General features: G+C 47.6%; 1 protein-coding gene across 10 annotated transcripts in view; it reads left to right on the top strand.

Moving 5' to 3' along the window:
• The window catches only part of Myo1b (myosin IB), a 179,955-nt gene that overhangs the window by 76,422 nt on the left and 85,054 nt on the right, over nt 1-18,479 (top strand). For all 10 annotated transcript variants that reach the window (XM_076550420.1, XM_076550422.1, XM_076550418.1 and 7 more), the window contains exon 4: nt 10,984-11,078. In XM_076550420.1, the coding sequence (XP_076406535.1) occupies nt 10,984-11,078 (95 nt within the window). The remainder of the gene's footprint in view (nt 1-10,983; nt 11,079-18,479) is intronic.

The following is an 18,479-nucleotide window of genomic DNA, read 5'->3' as shown; positions in this document are numbered from 1 at the left end:
GACAGACAGGATTAGGATTACAGTAGACAGACAGGACTATAGCAGACAGACAGACAGGACTGCAGTAGACAGACAGACAGGACTATAGCAGACAGACAGACAGGACTGCAGTAGACAGACAGACAGGACTGCAGTAGACAGACAGACAGGACTATAGCAGACAGACAGACAGGACTGCAGTAGACAGACAGACAGGACTACAGTAGACAGACAGGACTACAGTAGACAGACAGACAGGACTATAGCAGACAGACAGACAGGACTATAGCAGACAGACAGACAGGACTGCAGTAGACAGACAGACAGGACTGCAGTAGATAGACATGATACAGTAGACAGGACTGCAGTAGACAGACAGACAGGACTATAGCAGATAGACAGGACTGCAGTAGACAGACAGACAGGACTGCAGTAGACAGACAGACAGGACTATAGCAGACAGACAGACAGGACTACAGTAGACAGACAGACAGGACTGCAGTAGACAGACAGACAGACAGACAGACAGGACTGCAGTAGACAGACAGACAGGACTGCAGTAGACAGACAGAGAGACAGACAGGACTGCAGTAGACAGACAGACAGACAGGACTGCAGTAGACAGCCACTGGGACTTTAGAGGGTGCGGTCTGGGGATCCAGGCGTGACTGATTCGTGTAAGGATGGTCTTAGTCTCTGCGTGTCAATTAGAAAGGGGGCTCCGTTGGGTTGGGTTCTGTGTGGGGTGGCTTTGCTGGTGACCTCTCTGGGTCACCCACTGGGAGCCTGTGTTCTGGCGGCGTGAGCTTGCTTCGAGCTTTTGTTCTGTAACAGACACTCACAGGTACCGTGTCCAGCTTGTACTGTCCGCATCTCTGGAGTGCCTTGGGGCTCTACGTCTGCTCTTGTCCCGGGCCTTCCGCCCCCATCGCACGGTCCCCGTTTCTGGGATTGCTTTCAGGGCTTTTCTTCATTCTGAAATTTTAGTGTGGGTTTCTCCCAGGTTGCCGGTCTTTAAGGCCCAATCTCTTTCCAGATGCTGTTTCCTGCTGCAGGCCTGGGATGGTCAGTATGACTGACTGCTGGTTGTTTTCTTATGGTGCTTACACATAAGTGCTGTAACCGAAGCTTTGTATCTCGGTTCACGTTGGAGCTGCGTGCTGTGTGTGGAACCGTACAAGAGTTGTTCCAAGCGGTCTGTGTGAGGGTGCTTTCCATGTGTCAGTGCTGAATCGTCAGTACCTGTCCTAGGACTTAAGCGTGGCTGTCCTCATCATCCCGAAGTCCCCATCCAGGTTGTGGAGAGGAGGGAGGCTGAGAGTCTCCAGTGGGGCGTGCCCTGTTCTTTTGGAATCGTTCCTGCTTGGAGGGTGAAGACTATGGAGAAGAAGCAGAGTGGTCCTGTGCGTTTGGGTCTCCTCGTTCGTATATACTGGACATTTTGATATGCAGACATTTTAGCACTTTAGGAAAAAAAAAATAAACCACCACCAAACAGCAGTCCAATAATGGGCAGAACAGACCTGGAATCTTCAACTTGCGTCTATTTGTAGTTGAAGCCCTGTTCCCATGGAGGAGGCCAGAGTGATAGTCCCCAGAAGACAGGGCCACAAGGAGAAGCCGCCTGAGTCTGGAGCCTCATCATTTGGTGGCGGGGTCTTCTTCCTCCAAGCTGGAGTCACAGTCCCCTGACCCTGCCTCTTACCCCATCTATTGTCATCTTAAAATTCAGACATGGATTTGGCTGTGTCATAGGGAACTTATTTCCTGTGTAGACGCCTGAAAGATCTGTCTCAGATCTGCACCCTAAGTTGAATGGACGGCTGTAAAACCTTATGTGTGGGAGGGAGAGCCTCTTGGACTGGCTGTCCACCTTCTCTTCAACCCAGTGTGGGCCACCTGGGAAATCCTCAGGTGTGCTGCTGATGCTACTTTTGGTGACAGAGCAGAACACACATTTTTGTAGAAATCCTCTGAACCATGGTTTGGGGGACAGGACTAATGGAGCCTTGTGAAGTGACTACTGACCTCTTCTTTCAAATGCACCTGTGTCTGGAGTTTACGACACAAACCCAGACACAGTTAGCTCCCGTTGGCCTTCCTGCCTTCCTGCCCTTCACTGAGCACCTGCTACATTTCAGACACTGTCCGGGATGCGCTGTGAACACAGCTCCCTGACACTTCACGAGCGAGCCGAGCCTGGAAGCTAACATTTGCTTTCACAACTGTACTTCTTTTCTGCTCAGCGCTTTTTAAAAACCAAAAATGGAGTGTGCTTGGGCATCCAGTTCAGATGCCATCTCCACCTAGTGTCTCTGTGATAACCGTGGTCAGATCTCGCTGTGCCTGTTCAGTATGGGGGTCGCCCGGCTCAGTGCCGTCTGCCCCCAATGGCCTTCCTGTGGCCTGCCTGGCGAGTGTGAAGCTGTGTCTGAGCCTTCGCCCCTCTGGACGCAGCTGCGACAGGGGGTCCTCAGAGCGGCGCAGTTTACAATGGAATGCGGAAACATGGAGGCTCTCTTTACTGAGAACCTACACATCTGGGCTGTGGGTCTGTGGTCATAATGTGTTCTCTAGTTAAAAAAAGCAAAGTTTGATTAGGAGAGGCCATCCAAAGGCGGCTTCTGGATGAGTTTCCCGGACTCAGGTGCCTGCAGTAGTCACAGAAGTTGACGGTGCATGAGCCGTCTTGAAGTGAATATTGAATAAGGAATATATTTAAAGTGCTGGCACATTTGCCCCAGAAATTCATTTAAACTGTGTTTACCTTGAGTTGGAAAGGCTAATCCTGTAGATATGATTTTTTAAAAATGAGAATTGGAAAATAAAAGGTGACTGTTGAATTTCTTGTTGAAAGAGAGACTAAAAATACCCGTGGGCTAATTGGGTTTGAATTAAGAGCCCCGGTGGTGGTGGTGGTGGTGGTGGTGGTGGTGGTGGTGGTGGTGGTGGTGGTGGTGGTGGTGGTGGTGTTTGTTCTTTCCTCCAGGTTCTGTGTGCTTTGCTTGTTTTTTTTTTTTTGTTTTTTGTTTTTTGAGAGGGGAAAGAGCATCATTTCCTCCCAGCGCTCTGCTTCCTCCCGGCCTCTGCCCCTTGCTGTGGCTTGGGTTCAGATCCTGCAGCATTCCATGCTTAGCAGCCAAAGCCACTGTTTCCCCCTCTTTGTTTTCTGGCTGTCTTTGGAGGGGCATTGTCGTGTTTGTTACCGTTTCCTGCCCCTTTTGTGGGGCTTTGAGGGTCTTTCCTGTTTTTCAGGCCCCCCCCCCCAGAGGACAGAGGCTCATGGCCACCTTGCTCAGAGTCCCTGGGGACACTGCCCTTGTGGATGACCTCGTGGTGTCATCCCCCGCCTCTGTGTACTCCTGCATGTCAGTGACTAAGGCGTGAGACAGCCCCCTCTACACTGGCAGAGACTGGTGAAGAAGCAGGCCTGGGGTTGGTCTCCTTTGGGCCTCTTGCCAAGTCCAGGAAGGGTGCTGATGGTGCAGGGGATGAGGGACTCTCGCCCTGTGGTGTCTTGTGGGTGCCCCAGACATTTCTGGGTACTGTTTTCTTTCAAAACAGATCAAGTTTTCTGAAGGAAGCCCTGAGCCGCACATCAGACTTATTAAATTCCAAGGAGCCTTCCAGCCACAAAGGCAGATGTTTCCCCGACAAGGCTTTCAGAGCCGAATTCAGTCCTTTTCCTGGGATGGTTTATTCTCCACAGCCTCTTATCTGCTTCCCAGTGCCTGTCTCCAGGCCCTGGCTTTTGCAGACACCTATGAAAAGAGCCACCCACGTGGGTCCAGCCCCTCTTCCATCTGTCTGGTAGAAGGACAGTGTTCATTCTGGTGGGTGAGTCCCAGGTCAGTCTGTTGTGACTCAGAAAACTGTAGGGTCTCCATTAGAATTTGGATATGATCCTAAGCATTTTTTGATTAAGAGCATTGTAAATAAAGTTTCTAAAGTCTCAAAGACTGCTACTCATTATTCATTCATTCATTCACTTTAGTGGTAGCACTTGAACCCAGGGCCTCGTGAGTGCTAGGGAAGCTCTCTACCACTGAGTTAATAATCTCAGTTCAGATTAGATTGTTTTCTGTAACCAGCGTGTGAACTTTTAAAGTATAAAATACTGGTTATTAAATTTAAAGCTGAATTAGAGTGTGTTGTCAAGTCATACGGATACTTTTATTGTGCCTTGAAATATGACACATGAACTGTTGCGATTTTCCCCTCCTAGTGGTCATCCCTGGCTGTAAAGATTAACATTAGTTTTTGAGTGACATGCTGTCAAGAACCCAGATGGACACTGAGGTTGGCGAGCTGTCTTGGGGGTGATGGGGAGGGTGTTTCTGAGAACCAGCATGGTTTTAGAGGAAGACCTAGAGCCTGTTTGTCATATCCTGCTCTCAAGCTTGACTTTGGAGCTGTTATTTCATGGTCTGCTCTTGTCAGTACAGAAGAGATGTCCTCTTAATGATTCATCACAGTAATATTTTGTCTGTTTGGTGGCCAGTAGAGACAGGGTTTTTCCCGTTAATGCAGCCCAAAGAATAATGGCCACTTCTGTTTATGCTGTGAGTATATATGAATGTAGAAATTAAATGTGCTAAAATATTTTTACAAAATTATAAATCATTAAAAAAGTACATCTTGGTACTGTGTTTTGTTTACTGTGGCACAGTACTTTTCTGTATTGGGATGGCAGTGTGAGTTTTCTCTGAAGTTGGGGTGGCAGTGTGAGTTTAGATGTAGAAAGAGAAAGTATGGTTCCTTAAAAACAAACAACCAATTGTTTATGTATAATCCCTGTAGGCATTGTATCTTGACGCATGCTTTTGTGTCTATTCTTACATGCCATACGATTGGCTTAGTTTACCATTTGTGTTTGAGATAGGATCTTACGTTGCTGCAGGCCGTCCTTGAACATTCCAGGCACAGGAGGATGACCCTGAATGGATCCTGCTGCCTTAGCCTGAGTGCCAGGATTACCGGCGTGTGCCACCACACCTGGTTTCCGAAGTGCTGCGTTCTTGTTGGGCAAACACTCCAGCTGAGCCACGCCTCTGCCTCACATTTATTGATTTTCTGTTTGGTCTGGGTGTTTTTTTTTTTTTTTTTTTTTTTTTTTTTAAATTCTTTCCTACCCAGTTTTTTAAAAAAAAAAAAAAATTAAAAAAAAATCCTGGTTGTAATAATACTATATGTTGTTTTAGTGGTTTGGGGATTTGCTATATCCATCCTTGTGAGACATCCGCACAGACTCATGTTGTAGCGCCGTGTGCGAGTGCCGTGTTGAGGCCCATACGCCACCCGCCTACCCCAGGCCTCCCCTTATTCCCTTCCCTTTCACTTCATTGTATACGTTTTGCTCTTCTCATTTCTTTTGACAAGGTTTACTTTTGTTCCTTATCTTCTGTTGCCCTGAAGCTTAGATTGTTAGGACGCTAACCAGCGTAGCTAGGAGGAGATAATGGTATTGTGCAAATAATTTAATTCAGCATGCTTGTGCTGGCATGGGCCAGAGTGCAGTAAAACTGTCCAAGGCAAAAGGACCAGTAACTAGCTGCAAGGATGAAGCTGTCCTTTACGATGTGATAGAGAGACTCTCTGGTGGACGGTCGTAACACTGACGTATAACAAGGTGATGTTTTCCAAGCGGGCAAACATTTCTGAATTATCGGTACAAGGCAGTTAAGTATATAAGGCATTTACAAAGTATTTTACAAGGAAGGTCAACCTGGGGACTCCCCTCATAAAAGGACCCCCCTAAATTTCTCCCTCTCTCCTCCTTTGTGCTTCTTGTGGGCTGTCTTGTCTCCTGATCAGGCTCAAAATGAAGTTAGATTTGGCAGACGGAGCTTAGGCATTTCTAAGCACATTTTTGGTGGGGGAGGGTAACTTAGTTTAGAACCACTTAGATGTCAGGGCTGAAGCAGAGTTAGAAAGGAACATTGTGGAAGGGAATGTTGAGACTGAGCTATTTGAAGAGGTCTCAGTTGAGCAGGGAAATTCCCTGGTGTGGTTGAGCAACTCTGGGATTCAGAATCACGCGGGAGGGAATGCCGTTTTGAGAGCCTTTGAAGAAAAGCGTTTGAAACAGGAGGCCACAATCAGTTATCTGAGTTTAGGAGAGTTTTCTGAGAGACTGTGTTCTCTTAAACACTAGTTAATAGAGAGGTCCACCCGAGAGTACTCAGAACTGACTGGGCGCGTTTCCAAGCCACCCATTAGGGCAGAGCCTGGGGCTGAAACCCGGGATGCCGTTGAGCCTGTGTGCTTAGGTAGTAGGTCTGGTGTTTTGGAGTCGCTCGGGCTTCTTTTCTGTTTTGCACGTGAGGTGAAACGAACTGAGCGAGGGAACGACAGGGTGGAGAGCAGAGACCCTGCCTTTGCCCCGGTGACCACGCAGGCGGAACCGCCGTGATTAACACTCTTGAGTAGAAATAAGGTAGAAGAGGAACATAAATACCAGCTGGGCTCTTTGGAACATGCAACCCGCCATTCTCCCTCCCAGAAAATGACAGATGAGCCCCGAACCGAACTTTGGAAAGAAACATGGTAATAGATAGAGCTGTTTGAAAATGCACAGTGGATGTGTCTTGGTGCTTGTTGGGCAAAGTCTGGTGTTCAGGAAGCAGCTGTGTGGCTGATCTGAAAGTCTTGGGAACACCGAGTCACACCCCTGCTCTTAGGGTTCAACTCAAGAACAGAAGAGGTGGAGAATCTGTGCTATTCATGGGGTAGGGCAGAAATCACGCTCCTCCCCCATGCCATTGTCCTTAAATCGCAACGGTTCATCCCTGTGTGTGGTAAATAATGCTGACATGTCACAGAATAATGAGAAGCATGTGGATCATGACTGCTTTTAGCTAAAACTTCTCTAGAGATTTATTTAGGTTCCTTAATTATAGAGAGGTTTTGGAGGCCTGGAACACATGGCTTCAGTTCATAGTTATAAACGGTGGCCTTGGGGATGAATATGTCTAGAGTTGCCACGGAGGAAGAGGGGTGTATCCAGAAAAGGGATTGTGTTCCCTGGGGCTTTTGGGGGAGGGAGTCATGGGGGGAGGGGAAGGCAGAGCTCTGTGTAAGAGTTAAGTGAGAGTTAGCATTATTGTGACTTGAGGTGGGTATGTCACAGAACAAGCCAGCTTTCTTAATGCTCAAGTATTTTGGTAAAGTTTCATGTCGATGTCTAGAGCCTTAAAAGAAGAAACATCCCTTTTAGGTTTTTTTTTTTAAATTGTATGCTAAAATTACACCTTTCATTAGATGAATCAGATCCTTAAGCAGTTAAGTACGGTTGGTTTTCTGTATCCATGGATTCGAGCAGCCTTGGATCAGACACCCCAGGCAAGCACGTTACATGTGCACTGAGCGTGTGCAGACTTCACCCTCATCATTATCCCGCACAGAATGTGTATTTTACGGCTGTTTGTAGCACTAGCATTGTGGGAAACACTACAGTCACCTAGAGGTGGTTTCCGGTGTTCTGGGAGATGTGCAGGGGTTGTTTGGGAACACTGCATCATTTTATATAAGGGGCTTGAACGTCCACCATTTGGGTGGTCAGGGAGAGTCAGGGAGAGGAATGGCGGGGCATGTTGGAAGAAGAAAGTCTTCACAGATACCGAGGGATAATTATATATCTACATGGGTATTCAGAAAAAAAAAGTACGTGCTCAGCTTAGGCGTCTGGCCCTGCGGTAACCCTGGCAGAGTGATCTGGTCACCTTTCCCAGCCTTTTATGTATGTGCATCTATGGGCCAAATGCAGGTTTTGAAGTAATTTTCCATTATTTGAGGATCCAGTAATCATAGAGAACTAAAGCTAGATCCAGTCCGGGAACCACCAACAGAGGCCTGGATTCCACAGTCCATGAGGAGTTGAGTAGATCTGCGTGGTTGGAAAACTTCCTTCGTAGTCACCGTCACGTGCTTTCCTGGGTGCTTGCCAGAGATGATAAGGAAGGTGACATCTCTGAGCCGTTGTCTGGAAGGTGGAGGCATAGGAGGAGATGTGGCTGGCTTTCTCCTGTGTCCCGCCCCGTCTGCAGTCGCTCAGACCCAAGTAAACACACACAGGCTTATCTTAATTAAAACGGCTCCACCATCAGCTCAGGCCTACCACTGACTAGCTCTTACACTTAACTCAGCCCATTTCTGTTCATCTTTATGTCGCCACGTGTTCCGTGGCTTTACCTGTGTGCCATTACATGATGCTCCCTGGATGGTGGGCTGGCGTCTCCTGACTCAGACTTCCTCTTCCCAGAATTCTCCTTGTCCTCTTATCCCACCTGTACTTCCTGCCTGGCCACTGGCCAATCAGCATTTTATTAAACCAGTGTACAAAAGCATTATCCCACAGCAAGGAGAGGCAGGCTGATAAGAAAGTCTAAGGGATGCTTTCTGTCCCTGCATGAGGGTCATGGGGAGAATGGATTTCTAGGTATTAATTGTTCTTTATGGAGCTCGCTCACTCCAGGACTGACATGGCCCTTGTTTGGAGAAAATGCATGCATCCATGCTTTCCTTCATTCTCTGGTTGTGTTACATTTTAGATTTAAAGTTGTGTGCATGACACAAAGATTAATTGGCTAGAAGGCCTCTACCATGCAGGAGCTTACTTATACTGGGGGCGGGGGAGAGTCACAACTTGTGGGTGCGGCCAACTATGACACAGGAAACTGTCCTGGCTTCTATCCAGGGTCCAATACTGCTAAAACACCTTTACATACGTTAATCCTCTAAAATAAAATGATTGGCCACATTGTCCATTTGTGCATGGACATTCTGGCCAGTGCACGTGACCGTTGGAGGTGGAGTAGATGGAGGCAGATTGTGACCCAGGAGTCCCATCTGGCGTGCGCTCTGCCTCTGACATCCTTCTTGCTCCATTTCGCTGGTGTAGCGGTGAAGAGGAATGTTATCGGCTCCTGCCCAAGGAGTCAGAATGCTGGAGAAAGAAGTAGAGACTGCTGAACTGCTGTAGACCGAGAACAAGGCTTGGATTATGAGCCAGTGAGACGGGCCTTGATGGGCAGAGAGAGGGAGGTGTCCACTCCTCAAACTCGCCATCTGGAGCAGAGGCTGCCGGGAAGATGGCTCGGTGGTTAGGGCGCTTGCTGCCCTTGGACGAGATCCAGGTTCAGTTCCCAGAACCCACATGGTAGCTCATCCGTAAATCCACTTCCAGAGGATCTGATGTCCCCTCTGACCTCTGCAGGCACCAAGCGTGCATGTGGTGCACATACCTGCAAGGAAGACACCCATACCCGTAAACTAAGTCTGAATCACCTGGTGCAGCCCTGTGCAGCTGAGACTCCTGTGCCAGGGCCTTCCTACACTCCTGTTCCTCTGCCTCTCTTTCCTTTACTCATAGATTTACTCAGTGGTGCGTTTAGTTTACTTCCTACATGTCCTTACTATCACAGATACGTGCCCGTGAGGGTTACAGAGTGAGAATTGGGCGGCTGGCTGTGACCCTGCAACAGTCTAGCCCGGGGATAAGAGAGTGAACCTGGACTGTGTCTGAGCTCCCCCGTCTCCTACTCTGCCTGCCGCCAGCTTGCTTCTTCCATGCCTCCTTGTCACACTGTGACCCAGCCGAATGCAGACGCACTGTAAGCCAGAGCAGGACCAGTTCTGGCCAAGCTCAGAGGCACCGTAAGCCAGAGCAGGACCTGTTCTGGCCCCATCATTCCATGCTGGCAGTAGGAAGGTACATCCTTGCTTGTGCCAGTCTTGTGAGATTTAAAATGAGTAAGCATAAATAGATTGTGGAAAATTCTAGTAAATGGAGCCGTTCCTAGCTCTCAGTACCGACTTTTCCACTCTCATGGATAGTCCCGCATGATTCCTACCATGTCTTTTGTTCTTAATTTTGACCTTATGTAGACTTCTCCCAGGTCCCTTCCTTATGCCTTCCAGCAGTGTGGAACAGCTCATAAACTCTGTGTCTGCCTGCTTCTGTGGTAGTCTGGCTGTTGTTTATGCCCAGAAGCTCTTTGCCTTGCAAATTCGTTCTTTGGAACTACCTTTCCAGTCTTGAAATTTCTCGGACTCCAATGCCTTCCCTCTTGGGGTCCCTGTCTTGCTCTGCAAGCTTTCCCCATTATCACTGGGCTTGAGCTATACCTGTTGCCTCTTCTCTCCCTTCGACTGAGAACTCACAAAAGAGGCTGAATATTATTTTACATCCCCAGCGTGTTCTTGACACGCGCTCAACTTTCAGTCAGTGACGGGTTAACAAACGGGAAGTAGGAACTTGGCAAAAAAATTTTACCATATTGCCCAGAATTTTTTCATATTTTTCAGTGATTAAAAAAAGGGGGCGCGGGGCGGGGGGGTGATTTACCTTATTAATACAACCCAAGAAGAGGCACATCAACGGGAAGACTAGCCTGGCTGTCTGGATAGGGAAGTTCTGTCGTCGTCGTACAGTAGGGTGAGGAGCTGGGCACCAGACAGTGGACAAGAGCCTTAGCAGACTCCATGGTACCCCTGGGCCTTAAGTTCCATCCTGCGTTGTGAAGGCCGCTGGTCTATATTTAGCTTTGTAGTAGTAACAACTGTGCTATTTGGTAGTGTTTTTCTAATCTTTGGAAAAGTCGTCTTCTTCTTCTTCTTCTTCTTCTTCTTCTTCTTCTTCTTCTTCTTCTTCTTCTTCTTCTTCTTCTTCTTCTTCTTCTTTTTCTTCTTCTTCTTCCTCCTCCTTCCTCCTCCTCCTCCTCCCCTTCCTCTTCCTCTTCCTCCTCCTCCTCTTCCTCTTCCTCCTCCTCCTCTTCTTCCTCTTCCTCTTCCTCCTCCTCTTCCTCTTCTTCCTTCTCCTCCCTCTCCTCCTTCTTCCTTCTTCTTCTTCATCATTATATTGAGGCTCCCGTAAGTTGATAATGGCTTACTACCCATTCTCTGAAGCAAATCACAGAGGCCTTGGAAGAACCCAGAGTTACCTGATAAGCACGTACTACCTGGCTGAATTCTAAGGCTTTTCCCCCACATTTTTTTTTCTTGCAGCTTTGCTCTGTCAGATGAAGCGTATAGATCCCTCCGTGATCAAGATAAAGACCAGTGCATACTCATTACTGGAGAAAGCGGAGCAGGAAAAACAGGTGAGGCCACCACCGAAGGAACTGACCTTTCCGTCTCTGGAGGCCGATGGCCGCAGCTGCTGTGCAGGAAGGAGCTGGTTACCCACAGTTGGTGTTCTGTGGGCAGCACATCTCTGATATGAGGGGACAGGGCCCCATCGGGGTGCCGGCCAGTGTAGCCCCAGCACTGGATTCTAGTTCTTACTGGTGCCTTCTTTGGCCTCATCCTGGACTTTGCCTTTCCTTGGCTGTGTGGACTTAGGGAGTTGACCCTTCCCAACGAGATGCTAGTTTATTCTGGTTTGTGGCAGTTACAGCCATCCCTTGCCTCTGCTAGCAAGCGAGGGAAGGAACCAGCAATGCTTGGTTTCATTTTAGAGTCTTGATGCCTGAAGATTTGAGATTGTGTAGATGTTGTCCGAGGTCTAAGGGCAGGCTGTGCTTCTTTCCTTGAGCTCATGTCACTGATACCTGGCCCTGAATGAGGAAATGATTTTACTCTGGTTTCTTTGACCAGGACCTGTCCTTAGTGCATGAGCTGGATTTTTGGAGCATGGGGCCTATGCTGGGACACTTTGCTCAGCCCGGGTAAAGGGAGGAGGGGACTGGACCTGCCTGGACTGAATCTACCAGGCTGAGCTGAATCCCCAGGGGAGTCCTTGCCCTGGAGGAGATGGGAATAGGGGGGGTGGGGGTGCTGGGGAGAGGGGAGAAGGGATTCCCATGGCTGATAGGTAAAATTAAATTAATTATAAAATTTTAAAAAATAAAAAAATTGCTGGGCAGTGGTGGTGCATGCCTTTAATCCCAGCACTCGGGAGGCAGAGGCAGGCGGATCTCTGTGAGTTCGAGGCCAGCCTGGTCTACCAAGTGAGTCCCAGGAAAGGTGCAAAGCTACACAGAGAAACCCTGCCTTGAAAAACCAATCAATCAATCAATCAATAAATTAATAAATTAATAAATTAATTAATTAAAAAAATAAATAACAAAGGGGAGGGGCTTCACATTTCTCTGTAAAATGCTTATAGATGAGCATCTCATAGTACGCTGTTCCTTTGTGTGCAGCAGTGTGGGTTTCAGTGTTACCATCTTACATGTTATTTAAATGGTCGGACTCAACACTTTCTGGGTCCCCCTTGATCAAGAAAAGAAACTCGACCACAATTGTGCAGTCAGTCGCCTTACCGCGTCCATTTCAGCCAAGCCTTGAAAGCTCCATTCAGCTTGGAAGTGGCCTTCCCCTCTAGGCTGGCCCCCTTGTCCCCCCTCCCCACAGGCCCCTGTAGTCAACAGTGAGTGCTAAGTGTCCAGCTTTTTCCCTCGCGTCCTCTGAAGACACGGTGCATGAACTCTTAGAGGACTGGTACCGGCTGAGTGGGCAGAAATGCAGGGGGAAAGACAGACATGCGAGAACCCCCAGGACACACAAGCATAGTGTCCTATGGTTGGAAGACAGTTAAGGGCCATCCCGTGTAAAATCCTCCACGTGGGGCGGCCAAATGCCTTTGTGTGGTGATGGAGAGCTTGTACCACTGTTTGCCATACAGGTTCAACCAGTGAGTTTTCCTTCACTTAGAGTTGAATTGAATCATTTCTGCTCCTTGGTCTTTAATCCTCTGTAACCTCTCCAAATTTTATTCTTTCTTCTTCTCAGGGTAACATTTAGTCATTTGAAGCCAGATGGAATATCTTCTTATATCTAAAAGTGTTTTTAAAAGTGTTTTCTCATATGATATGTTGATTCACTCATTCATCCAGACCTCTGAGTACCTGCTTGGTGAAACCCTACACTAGGGGTCTAGTGATACAATGCTCAGCAGACATTAATTACCCTTGCCTTTATGAAGCAGTAAGGGAAAATAGTAGCATTGGGCTATATACACCCACATGCTCGTATGTGTGTATCTAGAGAAACTGCTAATAAAGAGTGAATGCAGTGAAGGAAAGAGACATGAGCTTCCAAGAGAAGATAACAGGAGAATCGAGTCTTTCTTTAAAATCCCACGTGGTTGAGCTATGGCGTTTTAGAAACATCTTAATCTGTAGAGGTGTTTCATAAAATTGTATGGCAGGACAGACGCTGCTGGTTTGGTCCTGTTTACCGTGTGTCCTGATGACTCCTCTAGAGGTAGATCCTCTTCATACAGCACACGCATCGACCCCCCCTAGTCCTCTAGCAAGCAGAATAGTTGTGGCACCGTCACCTTTGCTAACGCATGTTTTCCAGCTAGTGTTTATTTTGAGTCAGTCTCATGTACGTTAGGCTAGCCTTGAACAACGTGCTTTGTAGTCAGGGATGGACCTCAACTCCAGATGTCTCCCGCCTCAGGCTCCCAGGTGCTAGGAGTGCTGGGATTGCCATGTTCTCCACCACAGCTGGCCTCAAGCTCATGCTGATGGACAAGAGTACTTCAAACCTACTTGTAGAATATCTTACTTCAAAACTAAACAAGTAATCCACAACTTTTTTGTTTTTGTTGTCCGGTTTGAACCTTTCGAGGAACTGCCAGATCCTTGTTTCGCCCTCTCTCAGAATTAATGCCATCCTCGGGTGATCATAGAAGTAGTTATTCTACACTGAGTATTTAGGATGTGCTAGGTAGGCACTGTGTTGGCAAAGTACCAATTTTTATTGTGGGGAAATTGAGACACAAAATGGTTCAGCAGTTTTCCTAAATGTCTTAGTTGCATTTACTGTGGCTGTGATAAGAAATACCTTAACAAAAGCACTGAAGGGAGCAAAAGGGCTTATTTTAGCTAACAATTCTAGGTTATAGTCATGATAGCAGGGAAGTCCCAGCAGCTTGAGCGAACTGGTTACATTACATCTACAGTCAAGAGCAGAGGAGTGAATGACTGAAGAATGAATGAATGACTGAATGTGTTCAGCTGGAGTTCCCCACTCACGTAGTTCAGGATCCCTTGCTTAGGGAATGGTGCACCCACAGTGGGCAGGTCTTCCCTCCCAATTAACATAAGACAATTCCCCAGAGAACTGTCTAAATTATCTCTTCCCTTCTACACTGTGTCCAGTTGACAAAACTAACTGTGTACACTGTGAGTTGCAGCAGAGCTGGGATTTTGAATGTGGGTAGTACAGTTCTGGCTTTCACACCTTATCTTTTTAAAACCTGAATCTGTGTGTGTTGATGCTTCTTTTTGAGCACCGTACTGATACTGCCCCTTTGGTAAGTCCCCTGCGCCTGGTCCCTGAAGTCTCCCTAAGGGAGGGATTTTGTTTTGTGTCTACACACACCCAGATGATTGAATGAATCAGAGGAACTAGCCTCATGTCTGTGATTCAGCAATTGACCAAAGGACCAGTTCTCCAGGAAATTGTCTGAAGTAGCTATTTTAGTATTTAGAAGGTCTGTCCTAGAAGTTAATTGATTATTTTGCTTGGTCTCCTTCTTTATCCCTTTATATTCTCTCCTTAGGCAGTTTCAGAGTCTCTCTGATTATGCTAATGTCATCTGCATTTATACTCCCATCTAGTATTGCTTATTTGATCTCCAAACTAATTAATATACCTCATTCCTACCTGATCCACACGCCTGCCCATTCCCGATACATCACAAACTAACCATATATAGAAAAGATTCTGTTTTTCTTTTCCTTTTACTGTTCTTTCAGTAAATTAGACCAGCAATGTATTGTAACCTCAGTATAAAGCTACCCTTGTGGGTATTTTCAGTTCTGTCCTCTCCTGTATCTTTTTTTTTTTTAAGATTTATTTATTATGTACACAGTGTTCTGTCTGCCTGCGTGTATGCCTGCATCATAATGGCACCAGATCCCATTACAGATGGTTGTGAGCCACCGTGTGGGTGCTGGGAATTGAACTCAGGACCTCTGGAAGAGCAGCCAGTGCTCTTAACCTCTACGCCATCTCTCCAGCCCCCTCTCCTGTATCTTTTTTTCCCCTGATATCTTTTTTGTTTTAAATGCCAAATGCCATTTATTGAAGGAGGGAAGAGGTCTTAAATACAGGCTTACAGCTCAATGGGAGAACCCAGGAGGGCAGAAATTAGCTACTGATGTTTTACAATCTTGCATCTAAGCTGTTAACGCCCATTATGCAGGATACACAGACAAGGAACTTCTTGAGCATTCAGGAGGGTGGAACCCGGCAGGGAATTAGCATAGGGAGGATATCAAGGTCAAGGTCAGCAAGCAAGGCAACAGTTACCCAAAACGGGGGCCAGGACCCTACAGGTCCCCCTTTTACTAAAAAAATGAGCTTCTGACTTAGGTTGCATGGGACATCAGCAGGTCACCTTACCCATCATGGAGATGCCTGCCCAGGCCACACAGGTGCTCTGTCTTAGGTTGGTGAGCGCCCCCCCCCCCATGAATTACCCATCTCTGAATACTCATTATCATACAGGCTCAATCTGTGTGAGCTGCAGAGTTAACTGCTACCAAAGATCTCAAAGTGGCACTGGGCTTGCAATCTGTGTGTTCGACACAGAAAAGACCAACAGAGGTCCTATCTGCTGTGGGATGTTCTGTATGTCCTGTGGGAGCCCATTCTCAGGTTCTTTGTGGCGTTACCCAGCAGGTCCGTATAGAGGATGATTAGGACCATGGGCCTGAGTGCAGGTGTTTGAGATGGTCTGCACTTGGCTGTGCTGGGGGATGGTCTGTATGCTCTGATTGGTTAATAAATAAAACCTGATCGGCCGTGGCTAGGCAGGATAAAAGGACAGAAAGGCAGAAGGAGACGCTGCAGCCGCCGCAATGACCAGAGAGGCTGCAGCCGCCGCAATGACCAGGCCAGTAAGCCACCAGCCACATGGCAAGGTATAGATGTATGGAAATGGATCAATTTAAGATAAAAGCACAGTTAGCAAGATAAGGACAGTTAGCAGGAAGCCTGCCACGGCCATACAGTTTGCAAGCAATATAAGTGTCTGTGTTTATTTGGTTGGGTCTGAGCGGCTGTGGGACTGGCGGGTGACAAAGATTTGTCCTGACTGTGGGCAAGGCGAAAAAATCAAGCTACACCTATCCCACCCATAGCCAGGAGGCTAAAGGCAACTGAGCCATTCCCTTCCTTAACAAGCCTTACTGCAAATTGGGCCTCTCCTGTATCTTACACTCAGGTCCATGTCTGATCCTGTCAGTTCTCTCTGGAATCTATCCTTGTTCTTCCCTTTCTTTTTGTTCACGTGGCGCCTCTGATCCAAGCCGCCAGCCGTGAGATTTCCCTTGAGTGCTGTTCCTAGCCGTTCTGCGGGGTCTCTCCTCCCTGTCCTTTGCGCCCCAGTCTCTTTTGTAGACATTGGTTTTTGACTGCTCAGACCTCTGTTTTGGTCATGAGAACCATGACATGGCAGGGTCACCTCAGGGAATGATTTACTCTTTGTCACTTCTTTGACATGAAGCAAAGTTCCTGGGAGCAGGCGCAGCACTCCATCTCTTCAGGATGGTGACGGAAGTGGCGGAGAACGACACAGACCACTGAAGCGTCAATGTGCTTGTCTACTTACTTACTTAGCGTTAGAAGCGTAAGACGTTTTCGTTTTGCATGCTGGCTTCTTGTTGTTTATTGTACGTGGTGGTGAGGTAGGGCCTTACCTGCGGGCATCTGTGTTCTTGCTGTGTCTTACGCCTCTCCCTCACCCTGCCCTTTTTGGTTATGTCCAGCAGCCCACCTGTTCACTTCTCATAGCTTCCTTTCCCTTTTCTCCTGGAAGGAATTCTTTATTCCGTCCTCTTCGTGACTAATGCTGTGTGTGTGTGTGTGTGTGTGTGTGTGTTAAGGCATTCTGACTGTATCAGCTTGTTCCCAAAGGAGTCATTAGAAGTGAGCTGCGGTCACTTGGATTGGTCCTGGCCAGTTCTTCGCCTCTTTTGGAACCTGTGTTCCCAGAAGCCAGCTGTCTCCTGTTTAGCCCCAGCAATGTAGGGCATCCTTCTCAGAACTCTAACTTTGCCGCTTGTTCCCGGAGCCAGGTCTGTCTCTTGGTAGGTTTATGACCCTTTCTTATTAAAACACAGAGTGGAGGCGGACGGTGCTGCTTCATCCAGTCATCCAGAGGGTTGGTATTCACACTTTCTGAGAGGGGGAAAAAAAACAAACAAAGACTAAACCCCCTCATCCCATCAGCATGTTGGATGGCCTCCTCCTTCATCGTGTGTGTGTGTGTGTGTGTGTGTGTGTGTGTGTGTGTGTGTGTGTGTGTGCCGATCAGCAGCTACCATGTGGTTTCATGGCCTCCATCATCACCTGTAGTCCTTTGTTCCCTGTCTGCTCTCCTGGATGGATTCCTTCCTCAGGTGCTGGGGAACAGAGCGCGGCTTTGCAGGACTGTCCTGTCTGCTGCACACAACATAGGGCCGCCCCGGCTGCCCCGGCCGAAGCTGGAGGGGCTCTCAGACCTCAGGGGTGCGGCAAAGGCCACGCCCACCAACTGTGGCTGACTGATAACTGGCACAAAGAAAGAGATGATGTAGAAAACTAGAGACTCTCATAGTTCCTGTTAGCATCAATAGACAAAACAAAGCATCATAACTACAACTCTTAGAAAGTCCCTGGCATGGAATGGTGTGTAGGTTCTGTCTGTCTGTCTGTCAGCAGTGCTGGTGCTGGGGTCACTGAAGCCTTGTCCTGTGTGAGGTGTTGTGCTTCAGCTGTCCATTGTCACCAACCTCGGAGGTGGTGCTGCACTCCTGCCCCGGCCCCCCCTTTCCATCCGCCTTCAGCTGCACTCTTGGTAGCTGCTGACCCCCCAGCCCCTGTTCTCATGAACAGATCTCAGTGGCACCTCCCTCCACCCAGTCCCCGTAGAGATCCCAGTCGTCACTGATTATTTCTATCTTTCTCTGTTTCAAAACTGGTCGTAGAAAAAAAAAAATGGCTTCCCGTTTGACCGATTTTAAGTGGTTACTAGACTCTTGACATGGAATAGAGCCCAGAATGTGTGTGTGTTTAGAAGTCTCTCTTTCGTGAAGTTACTTATGAGGAAATGAAATGATAGAAGTCTTGTAGCATGGTGCCGTGAGGAATTCGGGGAGGGCGTGTCATCTCGGCTCTGAGGGAGGAGAGAAGCCAGACCACTTCTAAAACAGCACATCATCTTATGCACAAGTTTAATAATTTTAGCTTTGCATATATGCAGCTGTTTAACTTTTGTTAATACGCACATGAGATGGAATAGAATTGGCATTCCTGAAATGTACCGGCCTGAAGTGTATGGTGTACGTTAAGTAGAGTATTTCCATTTCAAATCCATACTTAGTAGTGTAGATAGAGTAGCGTGCAGTGTCAGAGGGCTTATTTTATATGAAGTAATTAATTTAACTGGGTCATAAAACCCCCTTGGCAGATGATGATGTTATTGCTCGTAAACACTGGAGACAGTCTTAGGCTGCAGGGTTATATAATATGGGCTCTTAGGGAGAGGCGTGAACTCTCTG

The sequence above is a fragment of the Peromyscus maniculatus genome, chromosome 13, assembly GCF_049852395.1.
Source record: "Peromyscus maniculatus bairdii isolate BWxNUB_F1_BW_parent chromosome 13, HU_Pman_BW_mat_3.1, whole genome shotgun sequence".
NCBI classification, from domain to species: domain Eukaryota; kingdom Metazoa; phylum Chordata; class Mammalia; order Rodentia; family Cricetidae; genus Peromyscus; species Peromyscus maniculatus.
Note: the sequence above shows the minus strand (reverse complement) of the source record. Positions and strands in the feature narration are given on the sequence as shown.